This window comes from Peromyscus californicus, unplaced genomic scaffold, assembly GCF_007827085.1.
Source record: "Peromyscus californicus insignis strain IS unplaced genomic scaffold, ASM782708v3 Scaffold_12__1_contigs__length_115047231, whole genome shotgun sequence".
Classification (NCBI taxonomy): Eukaryota; Metazoa; Chordata; class Mammalia; order Rodentia; family Cricetidae; genus Peromyscus; species Peromyscus californicus.
In genome coordinates, this window is record NW_026294413.1 from 6,067,526 (window position 1) to 6,089,386 (window position 21,861).

The 21,861-nt window shown below is 43.7% G+C and overlaps 1 protein-coding gene across 1 annotated transcript in view; it reads right to left on the reverse strand.

Annotated features, from left to right (window-relative positions):
- The window catches only part of Dnajc3 (DnaJ heat shock protein family (Hsp40) member C3), a 44,821-nt gene extending 26,751 nt beyond the window's left edge, over nucleotides 1-18,070 (reverse strand). Inside the window, exons 1-2 of the mRNA XM_052732467.1 lie at nucleotides 17,844-18,070; nucleotides 1,036-1,146 (exon numbers count right to left, since the gene is read on the reverse strand). Of these exons, the coding sequence (XP_052588427.1) occupies nucleotides 1,036-1,146; nucleotides 17,844-17,925 (193 nt within the window). The 5' untranslated portion in view covers nucleotides 17,926-18,070. The remainder of the gene's footprint in view (nucleotides 1-1,035; nucleotides 1,147-17,843) is intronic.
- Between the last annotated feature and the right edge of the window lie 3,791 nt (nucleotides 18,071-21,861).

Consider the following 21,861-nt stretch of genomic DNA (forward strand, 5'->3'; position numbering starts at 1 on the left):
TGAATTTTTACTAAATTCAACAACATTCACTCGTTCCTGTTACTTCCCGTCCCTGCTGAGCTCTCTCATCTCCCCATGGTCCCTCTTCTAGTTTCATGTCTTTCTTGTCTGTTTGTTTGTTTGTTTTGGTGGCCCAATGAGTCTCACAAGGGTTGTTTATAGGGTCCTGGTTTAGGTAAGGGATTATTTACAGGAGAATAGACTCCTTAGCCAGTGGAAATAGCACTGAAGAAAATGTCTCTCCCTCCCCTAGCAACCATTAAATGCCCCTCAATACTCAGAAAGACAGGGCACCTCATGATGCTCCCCCCGGTAATCTGCCTGTAGGTGGAGAAATGGTTCTTTCACCTCCCACTCCATGACAGGATGCTGACAGGCCCAATCTTGCACAGGTCTTATGCCAATAACCCTCCACTCCTTCTGCCTCTCACACTCTTTCCACCATCTTCCTTACATTCCTGAGCTTGAGGGAGCTGAGCTCCTGAGGGGCTGGATAAGGGAGTTCCACTTACAGCTGAGCATTCAACAGTTCCTTACTCTCTATGAGTCTCTGGGATTACTACTGCTCACTGCAGCATGGAGTTTCTCAGAATGACAAAATCTTGAGTTATTCTTAATACATATATGAATAAGCCTTAGTGACCTCTGTTTTTTTAAAGATTTGTTCTAAAGAGTGTGTGTGCATGTGTGTGTGTGTCTGTGGAGGTACACGCATGTGAGTACAGGTGCTTGAGGCCAGATGTATCAGATCTCCTGGAGATGGAGTTTCAGGTGGTTTAAGCCAACAGACTGGGTGCTGGGAATTAACCTTAGGTCCTATGGAAGAGGAGTACATGTTCTTAACCACTGAGCCTTCCCTCCAGCCTCTTCAGTTACTTCTTCTGTCAGATACATATGCATTCATGTGTTGTGTGTTTATTAATCTAACTCACCCAGAATCCTGAAAATATGTTCAATGGTTTATTTAACATGTAATAATGCTTGAAGTGTTATCCAAAATGGGAGAGAGCGAGTGGTCAGGGTTAGGGTACCGACCTACTGCAGCATGAAACTGGGATAAAGCATCAGCCAGCTGTCCAGCTGCAAGTAATTTCTTTCCCAATTCAAGATGTTTCTCCACATCTGCATTTACTCCACATTCAGCACCTAAAAGTAACAGAGAATAATGAGTTAACTTTCCACTAGGTTAAGCAAAATTTAACCCTAATAAATAAAAAGTTAAAGATACCATTTATCTGTCTCAGTCATCTACTAAAATGAGAAAAGTCACAGAAACTGAAAATGACAGAGAGTAAAAAAGTTTCATTTTATAGAGTATAAAAAGCTCCCAAAATATACCTATATTCAATTTAACCAACCCAAAGAATAAAAGCAGCCTAAATAAAAGAGAAGTAGATTACAAGATTGATAAAGTTATTCGGAACAATTAGTACTCCTTCCCTTTGCTAAAGCTGGGAAGATGGCTCAGTTGATAAGATGCTTGTTATGTAAGCATGAAGACCAGATATGGATTCCCAGCACCCACAGACATGCCAGGAGGGCATGGCAGTCCAATGCAGAAATAGGACCTCAGGGCAAGATGGCCTGTAGCACGAATCTTAAAGGTCTTATTAATAAAAACAAACCTGGAGCCAGGTATTGGGGTGAATGCTGGAAGATCAGAGAAGCAGAACAAGCCACAGCCACCTCACCTTGCCAATTCCTCAGCTGATCCTGTTTCCTCAGACTGGATGCCTCTCAGCTGAACTGTGCTGCTCAAAAGTCTAAAAGCTTAACCAGGCTATAGTTCCTCATCCTCACGCCTTATATAACTTTCTGCTTCCTGCCATCACTTCCTGGGATTAAAGGTGTGAGTCACCATGCTTGGCTGTTTCCAGTGTGGCCTTGAACTCACAGAGATTCAGGTAGATCTCTGCCTCTGGAATGCTAGGATTAAAGGCGTGTGCTACCACTGCCTAACCTCTATGTTTAATATTGTGGCTGTTCTGTTCTCTGACCCCAGATAAGTTTATTAGAGTGCACAATATTTTGGGGAACACAATACCACCACAATGGCCAGCTAGCAAACCAAACTGAAGGCTCTAGATTCAGGAAGACTCAGCCTCAGTAAATGAAAACTGAAGAAGCATGGTTAAGGAAGACACCTGATACTAACCTGGCTCCCACATGCACATGAACACACATGCCCACACATGAGTACACATACATACAGACACCCACCACACATGCATGTGCACCTGCACACATGATGTTCATGCACACTTATGAACACGGGCACAGACCACACATTTTTTTAAAAAGAACTGCTTCACTAAGCTAGAACTTCACCTTAATGAATGACTATCAGACAGTCTGCTATGATATCCAAGTATTTACTGAGCACCTACAACATACCAGGCACTGCTCTAGTTATCTGGAATAAGTGAGCCCTGCTCTTTGAATCCTCCCAGTACCAGACATTACAGTGGGAGGAAACAGACATAATAAACAGTGAATTGCATAATCAGATAAAACTTACTGTGGAGTAAGTCAAGTGATGTGAAAGGGTCAACAGTAAGAGGCCTCTTATAGAAGTAAATAAATGGTCCAAAGCATCCTTCCTTGAAAAGCTGACATCTGAGCAAAACTTAGAGGAAGTAAGCAACCCATCATGCAGGCATGGAAAAGAGCCTTTCCAAGAAGCAGCAGCTAAGGCAAAGGCTTTAAGTCCATGGTGTCCAGATATGCTCCAGAAATGACAAGAAGACCTGGATGACTGTAGCAGAGCCACAGAATAAAGCAGTATGAAATCAAAGACTAGAAAGTCTTGTTATGTCCTGTTTTGAATTTTACCCTGTGAAAAATAGAGCTAGTGAGACATTTTAAGTAGAATAATCTGAATAAGTAGGCCAATCATCTATAAACTCTCTTACTCTGAATCCCTCCTTCAGCGGTCGTCCTGACATCATAATGCACTAGAGTGTTCAGGCATTCCTCCTTCACAGTGAGGACAGTGTTGTTCGTTAGAAAGGGCGCTGGAGAGAACCGCAGGAAGGATGCCTCCTGGTTCTGTTTGCTGGTGCCTGTCTGTTTGTTTGTTTTTCTGGCTTCAGCTACAGAGTGAGTACGTGTGGTGCTCTGCCCCAGCCACATGCCCAGCCCGCAGCAATGCGGCAGCCTGGGCCCAGGAAGGGCACTGCGCAGTCACCTTCTAACCTCACAACTCACGGCGTCGTCCACATGTCCATGGAGAAAACGGATCCACGCGGGCTGATCCACACCTGGTGCGACTCACGTTCTAACCTCACAACTCACGGCGTCGTCCACATGTCCAGGGAGAAAACGGATCCACGCGGGCTGATCCACACCTGGTGCGACTCACGTTCTAACCTCACAACTCACGGCGTCGTCCACATGTCCATGGAGAAAACGGATCCACAAGGGCTGATCCACACCTGGTGCAGCTGGTTTCTGTTCTCCCGTTAACTGTAGACCACTCTGGCTGGTCTCAGGGTCTCACCGTTAGCAAACCTGAGCTACAACTACAGCTCAACCAATCAAGTCTGACCCTAGTCCTGAGAAGAGAGCTCTTGAGATTGTCTCTCAGTCCTAGAATATGTTTCACTGTTCTTTTTTACATCTGTAGTTACTGACGTACTATAGAAAAAAGATTCTATTAAACTCACCCTCTAAAAATTTTTGATGTGGTGTGTATATTATGTATGCATCTGTACCATGTGTGAGGGTCGACATCAAGTAGTCTCTTCAATTACTCTCCACCTTATTTTTGAAGACAGGATCTCTCGTTGAACCGGAAGCTTGGTTAACCTGGCGAGGCTGGCTAGTGTACAAACCCAGAGATTCACCTGCTCTGCATTCCTAGTGTAGAGATCACAAGTATACACCATCCTGCTCGACTTTTTCTTCACACCCTGGTCCTCACACTTGTACATCAAGCACTATACCAACTGAGCCATCTCCTCAGCAATCCCTCCTTTTAAAACTGCTATGTGCTGTTTCCTGAATGGGCCCAAACTGTCCCTGGAAATGTTCAAGGAGAAAGACCCACAAAAAGGTGCTTTGAGGTTTTTGCTCATACCTTGACCCTGAGTGAGTACAGAGCTACTTGCCAGGGGGAAGTGAAATGCTAGTAATCAATTCAAGCACTAGAATTGGTTCCGCTACCACTATGGGCTAACATAACAACGTACTCAGATACATCTTAGAAGGCCAAGTACCTTCCCTACACTTGACCATAATGGCAGAAATGAGGAAAACAAGGACTAGGATAAGGGATGGATTCTTTTCAATGCACTGAAGTATTTGAGAAGAATGTCAAGCTCAGGACTAATTCTCAGCTGAAGTCAACCTGGGAGTTTCCATAACAACTCCAAAATAATCACCCCACTCCTGTGCCTCAGTAGTCACAAAGCTGGTCTAGCTAAAACCAGCTGTAAAATTGTGAGGACTGCAAAATTAAAATTATAGTTGAATCCAATGTCCCATCAAGTCTCACCATGTTTCTCCTGTAAACACTGGGGCACAGATAAATAAATAACTGGACCCTAGTATTCTGTAGTGGGAACATATGTTTGGATGCAGTCAAAATTGACTCTTTGCTGTGGGATGTTATGTATGTCAAATGTGTTGCTCTGATTGGTTAATAAATAAAACACTGATTGGCCAGTAGCCAGGCAGGAGGAAATATAGGCGGGACAAGGAGAAGAATTCTGGGAAGTGGAAGGCTGAGTCAGAGAGACACTGCCAGCCGCCACCATGACAAGGAAGATGTAAGGTACCAGTAAGCCACAAGCCACGTGGCAAAGTATACATTAATAGAAATGGGTTAATTTAAGATATAAGAACAGTTAACAAGAAGCCTGAGCCATTAGGCCAAACAGTTTAAATAATATAAGCATCTGTGTGTTTATTTTATAAGTGGGCTGTCGGACTGCTGGGGCTTGGCGGGACCCAGAGAGAAAACTCTCCAGCAACTACTCTTATCAACCTTACTTGAAGCAGCTTCCCCTTATCTAAGGAAGCTGTCTGCAGTGTTTAAAAACTATAAAGCATTTTTCTTCTCTTCTAGTTATCTAGAGCATATAAGCAATCTGATACAGCGTGTCTGTGTAAACAGAATTAGAACACTCATCTCTGTTCTCCCTATTTGACCTTCAAAAACGCCAAAAGTACAGTGGGCCTTCTGATTTTATAGCAACGTAGCTACTTATATAGGGTCAAGAACAATATTCTTATAGGAATATATCATTGGTAAGTGTTGAAACAGTCACTAACAACCTGACTAGAAATCTAACTGGAATATGACGCATACAGCTATAGCATATGCAATGACAAAGAAAAGAAACTATGACTTTATGTAGTGAATACAAATCTGGGCTGTGGAGTACAGAGGAGGCATATGGTAACTGGGTTGGTACCTTATATACGCAGTTGCCTAACATAGTTGCTTCACATATATACAAGTAAGGAATTTCATATCCTGGCAACCCGAGGAACCTTAGCTTAGTGGACTTTGAGAAACCACATTCAAACGCACTCTCTGAATTGTGCCATGGATGGACTCCAAGCATTCTGAGTGTTCCAAACTCTGATCAAACAAACACAAGGACCACAGCCAGGCAATCACCCTTCCAAAGTCATTACTCAGACTGGAAATGAGTACTTCTGAAACACAAAGAAGTTCATGAAATCAATTATTTTTGTTTTGTTTTTTGTGTTTTTGAGACACAATTTCTCTGTGTAGCCTTGGCAATCCTGGAACTCATTCTGTAGACCAGGCTGACCTCGAACTCATAGAGATCCTCCTGCCTCTGCCTGCCTCTGCCTCTTGAGTGCCACCACCACCTCGCTCTAAGGGCCAATTCTTAAACAGCCTAACACTAAAAAAGAAAATAAAACAAAATTAGTAGCACACATTTTAAAAATTGTTGAAAATGAATATACCTAATAATCTTACAGATTCAAAAGGTTGCAACATCTATTTCAACCCAGCTGTGGCACCAAGGACACAATGGAGAACAAGAAGTAAACAAGATAATTTCCTAAGTGCCAATCTGCTGCGAGGTGAGAAAGCGCCCGGGGAAAGGAGTGATGAATACAGATGTCAGTAAGGCCTCCCTAAGTCAGTCATGGCTGATAGAACCAGAGTAACAAGGGCTGGAGAGTGGTGCTCAGTGACACATGCCACAATCACATCCAGGCCACAGTACCTGCAGCAAGCCTGCTCTGACCAAGCTCAGCTCCAAGGAAACCAGATGAGGTTACAGACAGTAAGAAAAGTGGGGACAGACAGAGCACATGCACAAGCCAGATCAAACTGCAAGCCCCGGAACGACGAACTTTAGATGTTCATGTGAGTAATGAAAGAAGCCTCTAGGATGGGCTTTAGCAAGAACTGAAGGTCTAATTTATATTTTTAAAAGATTACTTTGGCTGCAGTGTGGAAGACAGATTGGAGCCAGATATGAATTAGAAAGAACTGTAGTGATGTGAACTCAGTATGTTGGATATATTACGTAGACTGATTTCATATATGCTTTCAAAAGATAATCTATCTTGTTGTACTGATCACTTTTTCCAACAAGAATATATTAATACACTATTTATATTTTTTAAATTAGCAAAGTAAACTCAGGAATATGTTTTGTTCAAAATTATTGCAGTTGTAAATCGTTGATGAGGTGGCTCACTTGAGTAAAAGGCACTTGCCACAAACTGTGGTTACCTAAGTTTGATCCCTGGAAAGAGAAAACTGGCTCCTACAAGTTGTTCTCTGACCACGAGAGGGGTACCAGGGCACATGCACAACCATTCCCAAAAATACACCAGTGAAAATAAGTATTTTGAATTGTTTAAAAGTCATGAAACATTGCTGAACTATAGTTTTGAGGTATAAAATAATGATCAGGTAATTAATACAAAGCATGTGGGTAACACAGTTTTTAAAGTGGTAAGTCTTCTCTGTTGTGTAGTCCTAGGGATCAAACTCAGTCCTCATACACACTAGGCAACTGTACCACTAAACTCCCCCCTAGCCTAGTCTTTATTTCTTTTGTATGTAGTTAAATATGTATAGATGATACAATAATATTTCTGATGTGTTTCAAAATATTCTATAATTACAGACACAATAAGATCAGCAATGAATGAGTTAGTAATTGTTGAAGCTGCAGGATGAATACATAGGGGTGTAGTAAACCATCCCCAACTTAAAACTGTCTAAAATTTCTCAAAATAGTTTGTTCTAAATCTTTAAAGGGATCGGGTTGGAGAGAGGAAAATAGGCACAGGCAATAAATTTGTATCTTTAAAAGGTAATTTCTAATATAAATTGTGCCCACAGCATTTGTACTTCCTATATAAAATAAAGAAGATTACACATCATTAATTCAGGAGAATGACATGCACAAAAACTGTGGTAGAATTCTACTAGGAAATGAACCAGTGGTCAAAGAAGGGTCAAAGCACTGTGACTGAGCTACAGAACAACCCTGCCTTCCGTCTCCAAATTAGAACACTAACGTGAACAGTGAGGACAATGTTCGGGACATGTTGATCAGTATCCTGGTGTCATCAGGGAGAGGAATCTTTGAAACAGCGTGAAGATTTCAAACATTTCCTTTTTACATTTTCTCAGAGACACAACCAAATCAATGTTCTCAATTTCTCAAATAAGAAGAGTTAAAGTCTGAGATAAACCCAGGAAAATGAAACCAGGCATAATGGTGCATACTTGTAATCCCAGCACTTGGATGGCTGAGTCAGGGGGACTGCCATGAGTTCAAGGCCCTCTTGGGCTATACATCAAGAGTCTGTCTCCAAAAAAAAGGAAAATATTTCCTGATCCATCCATATCAATGGTCAAGAAGGAAAAATAACATGTGAAGAACTAAAAACTGGCCGTGTGCTAGATACTTCTGTGTGTCTAGTTCATTGAAAAGTCTAAAATTTTCTTTGATACTTTTATAACTAATTAAAAAACAAAAACCTGAGGCTCATATAAATTGTCAGTTCTACCCAAAGATTCAGAATGACTTCCAATCGCTTCTCGGCCTTTTGGCTAAGATCAAGTGCAGAATGACTTCCAAACAATCTATTTCCAAATAGATTCCAAAGCCCATCTTTATTTTCCACAAAATGTATGATCCTTCTCATTTAGCACTATTTCAACATTGTAGGTTGATTCTAAAGTTCAGTGGGAGCGAAGAATGCATTTGTAATGTTCTCTGAACTGCTATGTCACATGATAGCACACTCTCCCCCCAAATATTGAGATACTCTTCCAATTAAATTCCATTTGCTTTCTAGGATTGAAAGAAGCATTTAGTTATGGCCATACCACCTGAACAAGTCTAAGCACATTTGAAAGACACATTTTGCATTTATCTGTTCCTTCCGAATCAAATTTTGATCTGTATTTATAATTTTATTCAATCAAATTTCTATTTGGTTATAACACCACTATCTCTATGAAAATTCCCATGATCCACCCTCTAACAATGCAGAGAAAATTATTATTCCTTTGGTGTACTTCAGTCACATTTCTACAATAGAACATGCCATAGTCTAAGAGTTGGGGAGTGATGATCCCTTTTACTCCCCAAAGGTCTCCAAATCCTATCTTAACCTTCCTCCAAATCCTGAGTCCATGCTACAACCTTTCTTCTAAAACAATATTTTATCTGCAATATTTTCATACTACCAGATCCTTTCAAGTTTAAAGGCAGATAGCACACTTCAGGCCTACGTTCCCTGATACTGCTCCAGGCTCTTAATCATCCACCTCTCCTCTACTACCTACTTTCTACTCTTATAGCAAAATGAATTGGTTATACTTCCCTAAATATGTTATGTCCTCATGCCTCATGCTTTTATATTTGCTGTTCCATGGAACAGCCTTCCCCAACTACTCACCTAGGAAATTCTTAGTCACTCATCAAGATGCTGTCCCTGGACTAGGGATGTAGCTTAATGGTGAAAGGTGCTGGGTTCTATCCTCAACACCACAGGAACAAGCAAACAGACAAAACAGATCCTGCCCACAAATGCTGGCTCCTCGGCGAACCTTTGCTGCCTACCTGTCCTTCTACCTCCTACCATACTTTGCATTCCCACACTCACAAATGCACATCTGCTTTGTAGTACCACCATCAACATACTGCTTTTCAGTTTAACCTGTCTCTCACAACTTTGATTCCCACCCTTATCCCAGCACTAATGAATCAAGTCTGAGAGCAGACTCTGTCACTTTTCCCCTTACATCAGAGTTCAGTAAATTACAGACGGTGAACACTGAATATTTATTAAAGGAATTATTGGCCTTCCTACTTGAATATATTACAAGTCTTCAGAATAACAGTCTAGAACACATACAATTATCAAATCAAACTGCTCAGGCACTAATGTCAAAAAAAAAAAAAAAAGGTTACTTTATATGTTAGGGGATATTTTGATCACACTCTGACACTCCTGAGACTGCCAATAAAGTTTACCTTGAATCAGAGGATGGAGCTAGCTACTAGCTGACCAGAATTAGCCACAGAGGTTTTTTTGGAGGAGACAGGACATATAGAGAGACACAGGAAGTAGTAGGAAGGGACTTAGAAAGATCTGCAGGCCCTTTTTGGATCTCAGAAGGAAAGAGAGAGGTCATTGGTCACTTCTCCCCCTCTTCTCTGATCAATCAAGTTTTCACCCCGATAATAACAGGACAAAATAAGTAGCCGCCTCACTTGTAGATTGTTGGCTGTCTTGCAACATCTAAACTCTATTTTGAGCCACAAGTTTTATTCCATTGCTGCACACTATGTGAGTACTATTCTCCAAGAGACAAAGCAACTAAATACCATGCAATTTCCAAATCAGCACTCAACAGGTTTCTCCTAGATAACTATCAATCATGGTTCAACAATGAAAACAGGAAGAGTGGGGGAAATGGAATAACTAATCATGTCATTCACTCAAGACTGTGGGGAAAAAAAACCAAACCCTTAATCAGAAATGGGTCGTCAGCCATTTAGAAGTCAAGAAAGCTGATATAAGCTTCATGAGGGAAGACTGGGGTGAAACAAAATGGTGGAAGCAAATAAGAGACAGATATGTAAATGTTTATGATTGTTGCTAAAATAATGTATAAGAAAAAAAGCAGAATAAATACTACCAATCACTCTTTAAAACTGTGTTACTAAGGTTGAGAAATGGCTCAGGAGTTAAGAGCAGTTGCTCCTGACTACTTTTTGCTCTTGCAGAGGACCAGCACCTACATGATGGTTCACAATCACCTCCAGTTCCAAGGGATGTAACTCTTCTTCTGACCTCTGTGGGTACAAGATATGTACACGGTACATAGACATACGTATATGCAGGCAAAACATCCATACACATAAAATAAAAATACATAAAGTCTCTCAAATAAATAAATAAAATTCTGTTACCAAGAGAACCAAAATATATAATCCAGTAGCTTCAGGGACAAATGATTAATATTAGAGAACAGTTAAGGTACAAAGGTATGTTGGAGTGCTGCTAAGGGGAGCCATCTAGTGGAGGGGAAGGAAGTGATGACCAGGGAGAGGAACACTTGCTCTGACTATCCCTGAAATTCACTGGTGTAAACTTAATTCACTGTGGTGGGATTGCAACATTTGGGAAGTAAGTCATTAGTCTGTGCTGTCAGACATGTACTAGTGCCTCATCAAAGGCTACAGGGAAGAAGCTGGTCCTTTTGCCCTTAGACCTTTGCCATGTGAGCCACAGCAGTCAGCCTTTCGTCAGTGTGAGGATTCAAGAAGGCCTTTTCACATGCCTAGAATCCCAACAGAAGAGAATCTAAGACAGGACACTGAGTTTGAAGCCTGCCTGGAAAACACAGCAAGTTCATAACCAGCCTGAACAACTTCTATTTTTAAAGACCAACACAGGTTATCAAGTGATGTAGGACTTCTCATAATCAAAACTACAATCAAGCTGAAAATACTTAGACTGGGTAGCAATATGGACAGAGATGTAGATAAACTAGGTAATTGTGTTGTGGAAATAAAGCAGTCCTATTTTGCTCTCATCTTCAACAAAATACTATCTAAAAGAATGAGGCAAGTGGAGGTCTTCAGGCTGGCTCAGTGGGTAAAGCTTTGCCACCAAGCCTGGTGGACTTGAACTTGATTCTGGAGCCCACACCATGTGGAAGAAGACGAGAACCACCTCCTAGAAGTTTTCCTCTGGCCTCCACACATGTGCTATCACACAGCCCAACTCTCCGCTCTCCCCCCCCCCCCCCCCCCGCCCCCGGTTCTGTTGTTGTTAAGAATAAGGTCAGGGAGTGAGAGAAGGAGAATTTAAACTGGACTTGGCTATTTAAGGGAAAGAGTTTAAAATAACATTTTTCAAGAACAGACATACTGAAGAACTGTAAGAATATTAGCAACATTGTGTGTGCAGTTGAGATCAAGACTGTGTGTCTAGAATGAGACTAACAGTAAACTAACTAACAGTTGTTCTTCTCCATCTGTGTTTAGCTCTTATGTACAACAAACAAGATGCCAAGCTTGAACTTCATGGGTTTGGAGGTATGCCAGGTAAGGAGAGCCAAAGAACACAAGAGCAGAGAAACGGAAGAGGATCTGTAATACAGTGGCCGCAGTAACGGGCAATTACACTTGGAGAAAATAGATAAGATATTGATACTTCCCAAATGCATGTCTTAAGTGCCCTATTCTGTGAACTCTAAGGTAGACAATTAATGTTATACCATATATACCTCATCACAGAGCCATATATCATAACCTTTGCTGATTCCAAAACTCCAAGCAACAAACCCATCATATTTATTTTTAAAAGAGCCAGTTTCTAAAGACATGGACAGAAAAATAAACTTATGGTTGAAAATAAACGTATGAGTTCTGAAGGGCAGGTGACTAGGTTTCCTGCTGTGGGATGTTCTGTATGTCAAATGTGTTGCTGATTAGTCAATAATTAAAACACTGATTGGCCGTTGGCTAGGCAGGAAGTGTAGGCGGGACAAGGAGGAGAATAAAGCTGGGAAGTGGAAGGCTGAGTCAGAGAGACACTGCCAGCCGCCACGATGACAAACAGCATGTGAAGATGCCGGTAAGCCACGAGCCATGTGGCAAGGTATAGATTAATGGAGATGGATTAATTTAAGCTGTAAGAACAGTTAGCAAGAAGCCTGCCACGGCCATACAGTTTGTAACCAATATAAGTCTCTGTGTTTACTTGGTCGGGTCTGAGCGACTGTGGGACTGGCAGGTGATAGAGATTTGTCCTGACTGTGGGCCAGGCAGGAAAACTCTAGCAACAAATGGCGCCCAACGTGGGGCAAGAGTTTCCACCTAAAAACCTGAGAAAAGATTCTAAAACGGAGCTAAAAGCAGTTCCTAATTGTCTCTCTCAAATGAGCGGCAGCTGCTGGTTTGAGCTACTGGTGGGTTCCTAGCGTGCGTGCTCGACCTGCCTATGGCGGGAATGAGGCCTTTGCAAGTGGCACTTTGAGCTGCATAGTGGATTTAGCCTTTGCTGGTGCAGAGCAAAAGGGGAGGTTTCTGGGCTACATGCTGCTTGGCTAAAAGCATAGACCCACGATAGCTCCCAGAGCTGGCGGTAAACCATGGCCATGTTGGGAAGCTGAGGTGGGTGGAGCCAGCAGCCACAGCTGCTGCAGTTTAAGGCAATAGATTCACAATAAGACAGATTCAGATGTAATAGTTTACAATGTGTGTAAAAGATACGTAGGCTTGAAAGAGACAAAAAAGATGATATATAGAGTTATAGAAACATAGTTTTAAAAAAAATAAAATAAATAAAGTCTTTAAAGAGACAGTAAAGGTAGTATAAAAAATAAGCCACGTAAAAATGGATATTACACAGAGAATCTGCATTGTGTTGTCTTTGGGACTTTTAACTGCAGAAAAACATTTGATTGTAAAAGCTGTTGAGTTATGCCAATATGTATATTTTAAAGGTACCTTGACTTCAAAATTTGGATGTAAGGATATGTTACTTTGGAAAGGAGACTCTGCTTTTGTTCCCACAGAAAGCCAAAGGATATGGATTTGTTCCAGATTAAGATACATCAGGTTTGACCAGCCAAGACCCCCTGAAAGGTCTCCGATGACACCATGGCCCAGATGATCCAACATCCAGAACGATTTGAAGGCAACTGGCTCAGACAACACACCCTCATGGACTATTCCATAATCCTAAAATTTTCTTTGTATCCCCATAAGATACAGCGCCCCCCTCCAGCAGGAAGTAGTAAGAGAAGCTACGCCCAAATTCCCAAATTATATGTAATTTTACTTTGTTAAGGTTAAAACCTTCCGTTTTCAAAAAAAAAAAAAAAAAAAATGGGGGAAGTGCTGTGGGATGTTCTGTATGTCAAATGTGTTGCTGATTAGTCAATAATTAAAACACTGATTGGCCGTTGGCTAGGCAGGAAGTGTAGGCGGGACAAGGAGGAGAATAAAGCTGGGAAGTGGAAGGCTGAGTCAGAGAGACACTGCCAGCCGCCAAGATGACAAACAGCATGTGAAGATGCCGGTAAGCCACGAGCCATGTGGCAAGGTATAGATTAATGGAGATGGATTAATTTAAGCTGTAAGAACAGTTAGCAAGAAGCCTGCCACGGCCATACAGTTTGTAACCAATATAAGTCTCTGTGTTTACTTGGTCGGGTCTGAGCGACTGTGGGACTGGCAGGTGATAGAGATTTGTCCTGACTGTGGGCCAGGCAGGAAAACTCTAGCTACAGTTTCCCTGGGATATTTCTACATAAACAGGGGTAAGTTGCTGATTAATAACTCAAAAGAAGGCAGGTGTGATGGGGCATGCTCGTAATCCCAACACTCAGAAGGCAGAGGTGAGAGGATCATCACAAGTTTGGGCCCATTGTGATCTACATATCAAATTCCAGAGTCCATCCAGACCAGCCTGGGCTCCAGAGTGAGACTGTCAAACAAAACAAAACACAAAAACAAATCAAAATAACACACACAGACAGACAAAAATCAATCAACCAATCAATTAATTAAAAGAGAAACTAAACTTAACCACAATTAACTTCACATGGAAAATAAACCTTACTCCTCCAGGGATCTCATCTCAGAACCACCTTGTCCAAAAGAATGGAAGCAACTGCAACTCCAGGCATTCACTGTGTTGTCGGAATAATGGAGAGCAGTCCTAGGCCGCTCTCATCTCAGCCAACTCCAGGCATTCTCTCAGCAAAGGCTGGCTGGAGAGATGAACTCAAACACTACTAACTCTATAATCTAGCTTGCTGAATAATTCAAACCATCTGATTATATAAACTGTTTAAAATCATTCATTTAAAAAATTCTCTTCACATTTAACTTGTATCAGAGATTCTACAAAAGGTAAAATACACTCAATTTATCAGTTTAAGTAAAACATATCTCAACCTTTTGTATGAATAGATTTTCGAGTCTTTTCCCATGATGGCCAAAATATATGGATTAATCAGATTAATTCAGTGGAATTAAAAAAATGAGTTCCTGATACAATTCAAGAAAATAAAGATAAAGCTATGGCAACATAAAATGTTAGTTTTTTCAGTCTGTACTCATACTCAAACCACTAAATAAGTCATAGCAACAAACTGAAATATCTTATTTGTACTGTGAGAATGCTAAAGTAGATACTAATGTTCTCTCTATCTATCTATCTATCTATCTATCTCTGTGTAAGAAACAGACAGTTTCCACTCCAGCGCCTCAACTCCCTGGAGGAGGAGTTACAAGTGGTTGAAGTCCCACCCTCTGCAAGGGCAGCCAGCACTCTAACCACTGAGCCACCTCTCTAGTCCCTAAAATTTTCTTTCTACTCAAAAATTATATTTTTAATGCTCTAGATTTCTTTTCAAAGGCTCTTAGGAAGAGAATGCTAAGAGTCAGTCTTTCAATTCATGATATGTGCTCTCCTTCTATGGATTACAAGAGAAAACCTAGTTTAAAGGGGTATTTTTAAGTCAGAAAAAAAACAAAAACAAATCAGTTAGGCTAATCATTAATAATATTATCTATAGTATGAAACTGTGCTTCACATTCCCTGTTCACATGAAACTCTCTCCAAGTCTTAAGTGCAGTATGGCACCACTTGACCTGCATGCCTCCCTCAAAGCTGAAGTTAATGAACCCAGATAAAACTTATTCAAGAAAATGTAAGCCGATCGTTGGCTACTTTGCCTTGATAACTCTATCACCAACTCTAGAGTCTAATAAATAGCAGACCCCTGATTTAATTCCTACATATAATTAGTACACCAGTGGCTCTCAAAATGTGGTCATCTGGGATCCTTTTAGAAATGCAAATTTTCAGGTTCCACCAAGACCTACCAAATCAGAAGTTCTGTAAGTGTTCCTAGAACTCTTAAAAATCCTCCACGTGAGATTCTGATATACAGCTGGAGGACCACTGTTTTGGGGGAGACAGCATGTTTTCTTTTTCTTCCTTTTTTTTTTGGACAAAATATCACACTGTAGCTCAGACTGGCCTAGAACTCATGATATATAACTCAGGCTGGTCTTAAATTCATGACAATCCTCCTGCCTCAGCCTCTTGAGTGCTGAGATCACAAATATGAGCCAGCACACCTGGGAAGAAACATTGTACTGAACCTGCCAGGAAACCACCTTCCTGTCACTTTCTTTTTTTTTTTTTTTTTTTTGTTTTGTTTTGTTTTTCGAGACAGGGTTTCTCTGTGCAGCTTTGCGCCTTTCCTGGAACTCGCTTTGGAGACCAGGCTGGCCTTGAACTCACAGAGATCCGCCTGGCTCTGCCCTCCCGAGTGCTGGGATTAAAGGCGTGCGCCACCACCGTCCGGCCACTTTCTATTGGTAACTTAAAATGCTTATTTTTCTCAGCTGCCACAACTTAGAAATGCTTGAAAACGATGCTATCAATAATTTTCCTGTGTCCAGTTCATACAGAAGGTAAAGTTTATTTTTAAAGATTTTATTTACTTGTGTGTGTGTGTGTGTGTGTGTGTGTGTGTGTGTGTGTGTGTGTGTGTGTGTGTGTGTGTTCAGTCCCTGTGGAACCAGAAGGGGACACCGGGAGTTGGAATTACAATGTGAGCAGCCTGATGTGGTGCTGGGAACCCAGCTGTCTTCTGCAGGACCATCAAGCACTCTTACCATCGCTCCAGCCCCAAGATAAGTTTTCATTAAGCTCTTAGAACACCAGTTCCCACGTGTGTAAAACAGACTATCACAAATCTTCACGGAATAAGAGCTGGCTTACAAAAAGGCTCTTTCCCTCTCCATCACCTGCTATTTTACACAGGTAATACTCCTGAAAAAGCAACACTCCGGCTTTCCCCTGAGAGGAGCCATTAGTGAGTGCTTCCCAGACAGAAAAATTCAAAGTTTTTCTTACAGAAATACCACAGTAGATAAATGAAGTGCTAAAAGTCTTAGGAATCATACAGAGAATAGTAATTTGAAAGAGGTGACTGATCCACAAACTACTGGAAAAGGTAAAACAAACAAAAGCATGTCTGTAATGAAAAAAATAGATTCTAAACATAACAGACACCCTTCTCTTAAATATCCAAGACATTAATAATAACTGAGCATGATTAGTGAAAGGATAGAACGAATTAGAAAATTCGAGAGAATTAGAATAAAATGACCTATATATTAAAGTGGTCCAGGCCTTCAAATATTCCAGTCCCCTCCACTTTGCGGCTGGTTTCAATGTCAAATTTTTGATCTCAGTACTGTCACAGCACAAAATCTGATTTGAGGTACAAAGAACATATGGTCATCAAGAAGCCAAAACAAACAATCCTACCTTTAATGGAGATGTAAAAACTACATAGTATGACTTTTTAACAAAGAAAGAAATCCACATGCACCTTTATGAGGGTTTCACCATGAACTATCCCCAATTTCAGTTCCTCAATCCCCACCTCACCCCCTTGGAATATTCAACTGTTCACTTTCCTTAACAACTATCCCCTCCTGCCCCACGACCTGCGTTTTGGGAATGAGTACGGGATCAGTGCCCAGGACAGATATGTCACTACAGCACAGTAACCAAGCTGGGAAGCATTATTCAATGGGCATTTGGGGCTTCTAAGTCCTCCCCGCTTACAGCCAAGATGGGACAGGCCTCTTGTTTTGCTATTCTGTTGGGAGTAGCCAACATTCCAGTCTGGAGGCCAGGCTGAAATGTGAGCGCTCCTATCTTTTTAAGAAGACCCCACCACCACCACTACACACACACACACACACACACACACACACACACACACACACACACACACACACACACACACACACACACACACACACACACACACACACACACACCGAGGACTAGAAAAAGTAGCACCAGCATGAAGAGGAAAAAAAGAAAAAGTTGAATGACGCCATGCTGGGAACTGTAAACCACACACTCAGAGCCCGGCAACTTAGGAGCTGGGAGCCGCAAGCCCAGCGCGGACTTCTCCAGGCACCAGCCTAAGTTGTGCACCCGACGCGGGGTGCTCAGGGGACGGGACTCACTCTGGACCGGCCCTCGCCGGCCTCTGGCTCCCCCGCTCCGTCCGCACCCCCGACTCCTGCCAGCCGGACCTGTCCGGTGCGAGCCGCCGTTATCCTTCCTCCCCGCCGGGGCGCCGGGCTCCCGGCGGCGTCCCAGGCCGCCGTCCCGGCCTCGCGGCCCGCCCGGCCCCCTCTGCTCGGCTCGGGCCGGGCCTCCGCCCGTGTGGGCCAGCCCGGCGCCCAGCCTCGCGCCCCGGAGCGCCGCTCCCGGCCGGCCGGCCCCAGGACCCCAAGCCCGCCCCGGGGCAGGGCGGGACTCACCTTCGTACTGCAGGTCCACCAGGACCAGCAGGAACGGGAACACCGCGCCCAGCCGGCTGCCCACCGAGCCGGGGGCCACCATGTCCGAGGGCGCCGAGGCCGAAGAGCAGGAAGGTGCGCGGCCCAGCAGCCCGCGCGGCGCACAGCCCGCAGCCCAGCGCCCGCCGTCCGCTCGGTGACTCCAGTCACTCGGGCCTCGGCGGCGGCTGGCGCCCGGCGGCGGAAAACAGCGGTGGGCGGGGCCCGGAGACGCCACGCCCCGAGCGCCGCCGCCGCCCAATCGCCTTCCCCCTGGCCGCGGCGCGGCCCGGCTCGCCTGGGTCGTGGTTGGCGCCGATTGGCTGAGGAGGCTGACGCCCCGCCCCGGCTCTGATAGGGTAACGTGGAAGCACAAGACGAGGCTGCGTCCGCAGGTCGTGGAGCTGTCAGCGGGCTCCAAACCGTCACCCAGGGCCGGGGGGGAAGCGGCTGGGGAGGCCGGGCTGCGGCCGCCCAGCCCGCATGCGCAGGCCGCGAGGACGCTCTGGGGCCGGCCTGGCGGCCCGGTTGGCAAGAGCGATCCCGGGGCCGCCCGGGTGGGGCTGGGAAGGAAGGTGCGGCCGCCGGCCGCGCTGGAAAGGCACACACGGCCCCAGGAAGTCCCCGGGGACGTCGGGGCCGCCTGGCATTGACTTCTTCAATGACACGGGCCAACTGAAGGAACCCACGTAGCCGCTCTCCGCGGGTGAAGGGCAAAAGTTTATTCCAAACAGCCGAGGTTGTCTCCGGGCGAAGCCGAGGAGCGCGAACGTGGCGGGGGGTGGGGTGGGGTGGGCACGTGTCTCCTGGGTCGTACGGGAACGGGTACCTGGGAGGAAGGGGGCCTGTGAGCGAGCAGGGACTGAGAGAGGCTGGCGTCGGCCTTGACGTGCTAATGGAAGAGTCCTGTGGCCCTCTTAGCAAGGAGGAAATAGCTTCAAGCCCCGTAGGGGATGCTGCTTCTGTCTAGATGCCCCATCTTGGGAAAAGGAATTTCTTGGGGGACCTGGCACTTCTGAGTTATTCCAATGAGTCAGAGATGCAAGCAGGAGCCATCCGAGTCTCCCAGCGGGTCTGGGCGGCACTCTTTTAAAGCCCCTAGCCCCTTCCTAGTCTCTCCAAGGAAACTTTCAGAATCACTCCTCTCTTTTATTGGGGTAGGTTGGCTAGCTGTGGAAGGCTTCCACGTTTCCAGGCTCTAACCTGCCCTAGGCCGGTTATGTACTGGTGTGTCCTTCAAATGCTTCGATATAAAACCATAGCCCATTTCTTGCTCAGTCTTCAGTATTTACTTTGTACTTTCCCAAGAGACAACTTGGCAGTTTGGAGTAAACTTTCCCCTTTTTCACCCACTGGAGCTGCCGTTTGGGTTTCCTTACTGTGCCTGTTTCTTTCAAAGAGATAGAACTTGAACAAGATCGAGTTCAAATTACTGTTAGCCTTTGGTTTAGCTGTTTCTTCTGTTTTGAACGCGCTCTAAACACCAGCAATGTTTTACACATAATTAAACAATGTGGGTTTATCATTCAGTGCTTTTGATACCGTAGTATTACTTCGTGCTTTGGAAGAACTCATGAATTATGGTAAATTTTGAATGAAAAAAAAAAAAAAGAAATAAAAAGGAAGGACATAACTGCTCCTAGGTATGGTAGAGGAGAGAAGAGAGCATAGCCAGAGGCCGAGATATCTGGGAGAGTCCAGAGTGGACATGACCAGACTGAGCCACATGAGGGGAGGGAAGAGGGGGGGGACCAGGTACAGCAGCCAGGAGGGCAAAAGGTAAAAAAAAAAAAAGAGGGGGGTGGATGGGGGGGTAAGGAGAATGGCTGGATTGTATAGGGAAGGGCCTCTGAGGGAAGGGCGGCCCAACCCCTAGGCTGTCAGGGTAGAAGGCTGAGTATTCAAGCCATACCCTGTAACAGGTAGGGACTGAGGGATGCTGGGAGAACCTGGCCCTAGGTCTTCTTTGGTATGTTAAATAGGTACTTCAGTCCTTTGTTCCAGAGTTTGGGACCTAACAAATTTGTGATTTCCAGAAGATACACTGTAAAGGATGGAAAAAAAAAAGGTTTCTATTTCAAGGAAATAGAATGTAAAGGAAATAGTTCGTGGTTGAAAGAAATGAGTCAATTAGGAGCTGTGGGGAACAGGGCAGTGAAAAGCACAAGGTTTAGATTCAGGGAAACAGAGCTATTATATGTTATCCTATTCTGTAAATTGAGTAGGATCCTGAAACCTCAATAGTTTGAGGTTTTATGAAGCAGGTAAAAGTTCCGGTGAACTGTAATGTTGTGCAGATGCTGCTCTGTTCTAACAGGAACAAAATAATGAAGACACTTTAAGGCTCTGTTAAGGTTTGTTTGTTGAGCTACACACAGTTACACACATATCTCACAAGGTAAAGTAAAAACATGAGAGATGATTTCATTGTCCTCAAAGATACCACACAAATGAGGCACTTCTGGCCAAGGGACCCCACGAAATGTTGACATATTTTGAAGAAGAAAAAAAAACCTGTGTATTGTCCCTGGATGTTGCTTATGATTCTGGCCTTAAGGAAAAAAAGAACTGAAAAAAGTCCTAATGAGAGAGAAATTATCTTTAAAGCAATATATTTGTATTACAGACTGAGAATAACAAGGGTCTTCCATGCTGAGTGACTCGAAACATTTGTTGAGTAAACATCTAACAGTCCTGTAGTATGAGAACTACAGTGCACAAAGTATCCCTTGAAAAAGGTGATTTTACAAAGAATGTCTACAGATTCTCTGTGGCTGTGACCTGACAAGGAAGGAAGGATTGGTTTTAGCTCACAGTTGAGGATATCAGCGCATCATGGCAGGGAAATCGTGGCAGCGGCAGTAATGGGAGCCTATGGAATACTGTCCTCGGGAAACATGTTGAATCAGGGCAGAGACGGGTACAGAGGCCCAGCCCTAGTAGCCTGCATTAGCCAGCTAGGGCCCATGTACCAGAGGCTCCACAACCTCCCATCGGCACCACTAGCAAGAGATCAAGTGATCAAAGCACTGTGGGTGACACTTCATGTTGAAACCACAAAGTAGCATGAATCTAGACAGAAGTATAGTCCCTTAGGAGCTGGACAGAGGACATAGAAAGTATGAAAGCTTTGGAATGGAGACAGTCTTGGTGTGTTTTAAAGTTAGCGGGTTACAATATAATGAACTTGAACCACAGTGCTAGAACATGATGAAGGGAGGTAGAATGCTCTGCTACCTAAGGCGAGGTCACCTCCTGATAGGCCCTTAGTTCAAAGTCCCGGCAGTGGAAGATGCTATCAATACATGAAACTTACTGAACACCACAATTTAGCAACCCAGTATGCTGAGGAGGAAGGGTGAGCAGATGAGGCCGAATGGAAACTGCAGCTCACTGCACTGCTCCTGCTCAGTGACACAAGAACATCGTGCCTAAAGCTAGTACTGAAACAAAGTCAGAACTCAGAACGTGCTTTCTATTTTTCACTATCATAAACAAAAAACCATGTTCAACTGGACCATTTTAAGTCAGGGACTATCTTGTCAGTAACTGTGAACTTTAGGCTCTTAGAAGCAGGTTTTAATCTTACTCTATTGAAAACAGGAAACAGGTGGGTTTTAAGGAGAGAACTTATTGGACTGTTCGTTGGCAAACATCTTAGAGGTTAGATGTGATCAGGAGATTGCGCTAAGCAGAGCAGATGAAGATGGAGATAACAGCGGGGATGGAGACAGAAGCCAGCTAATTGTAGATCTTACACAGAACAGGATGGTAACAAATAGGTTAGATGGGGATCAGGACCGTTGAAAGGATCAGGAACAGTGCCTGCAATGGTCCAGGTAACTAGATGGTATCATGTGCTCACATCGGGTTTGGGTAAGGGAAGACAAAATGAAAAGTCAGAGTTACCCTTTTTCAGCCATGTTATGTTTGAAATGCTTCTTAAACATCAAAGTAGAGATATAAAACAGGTGGTTGGATGTCTGCATTTGGAGCTGAG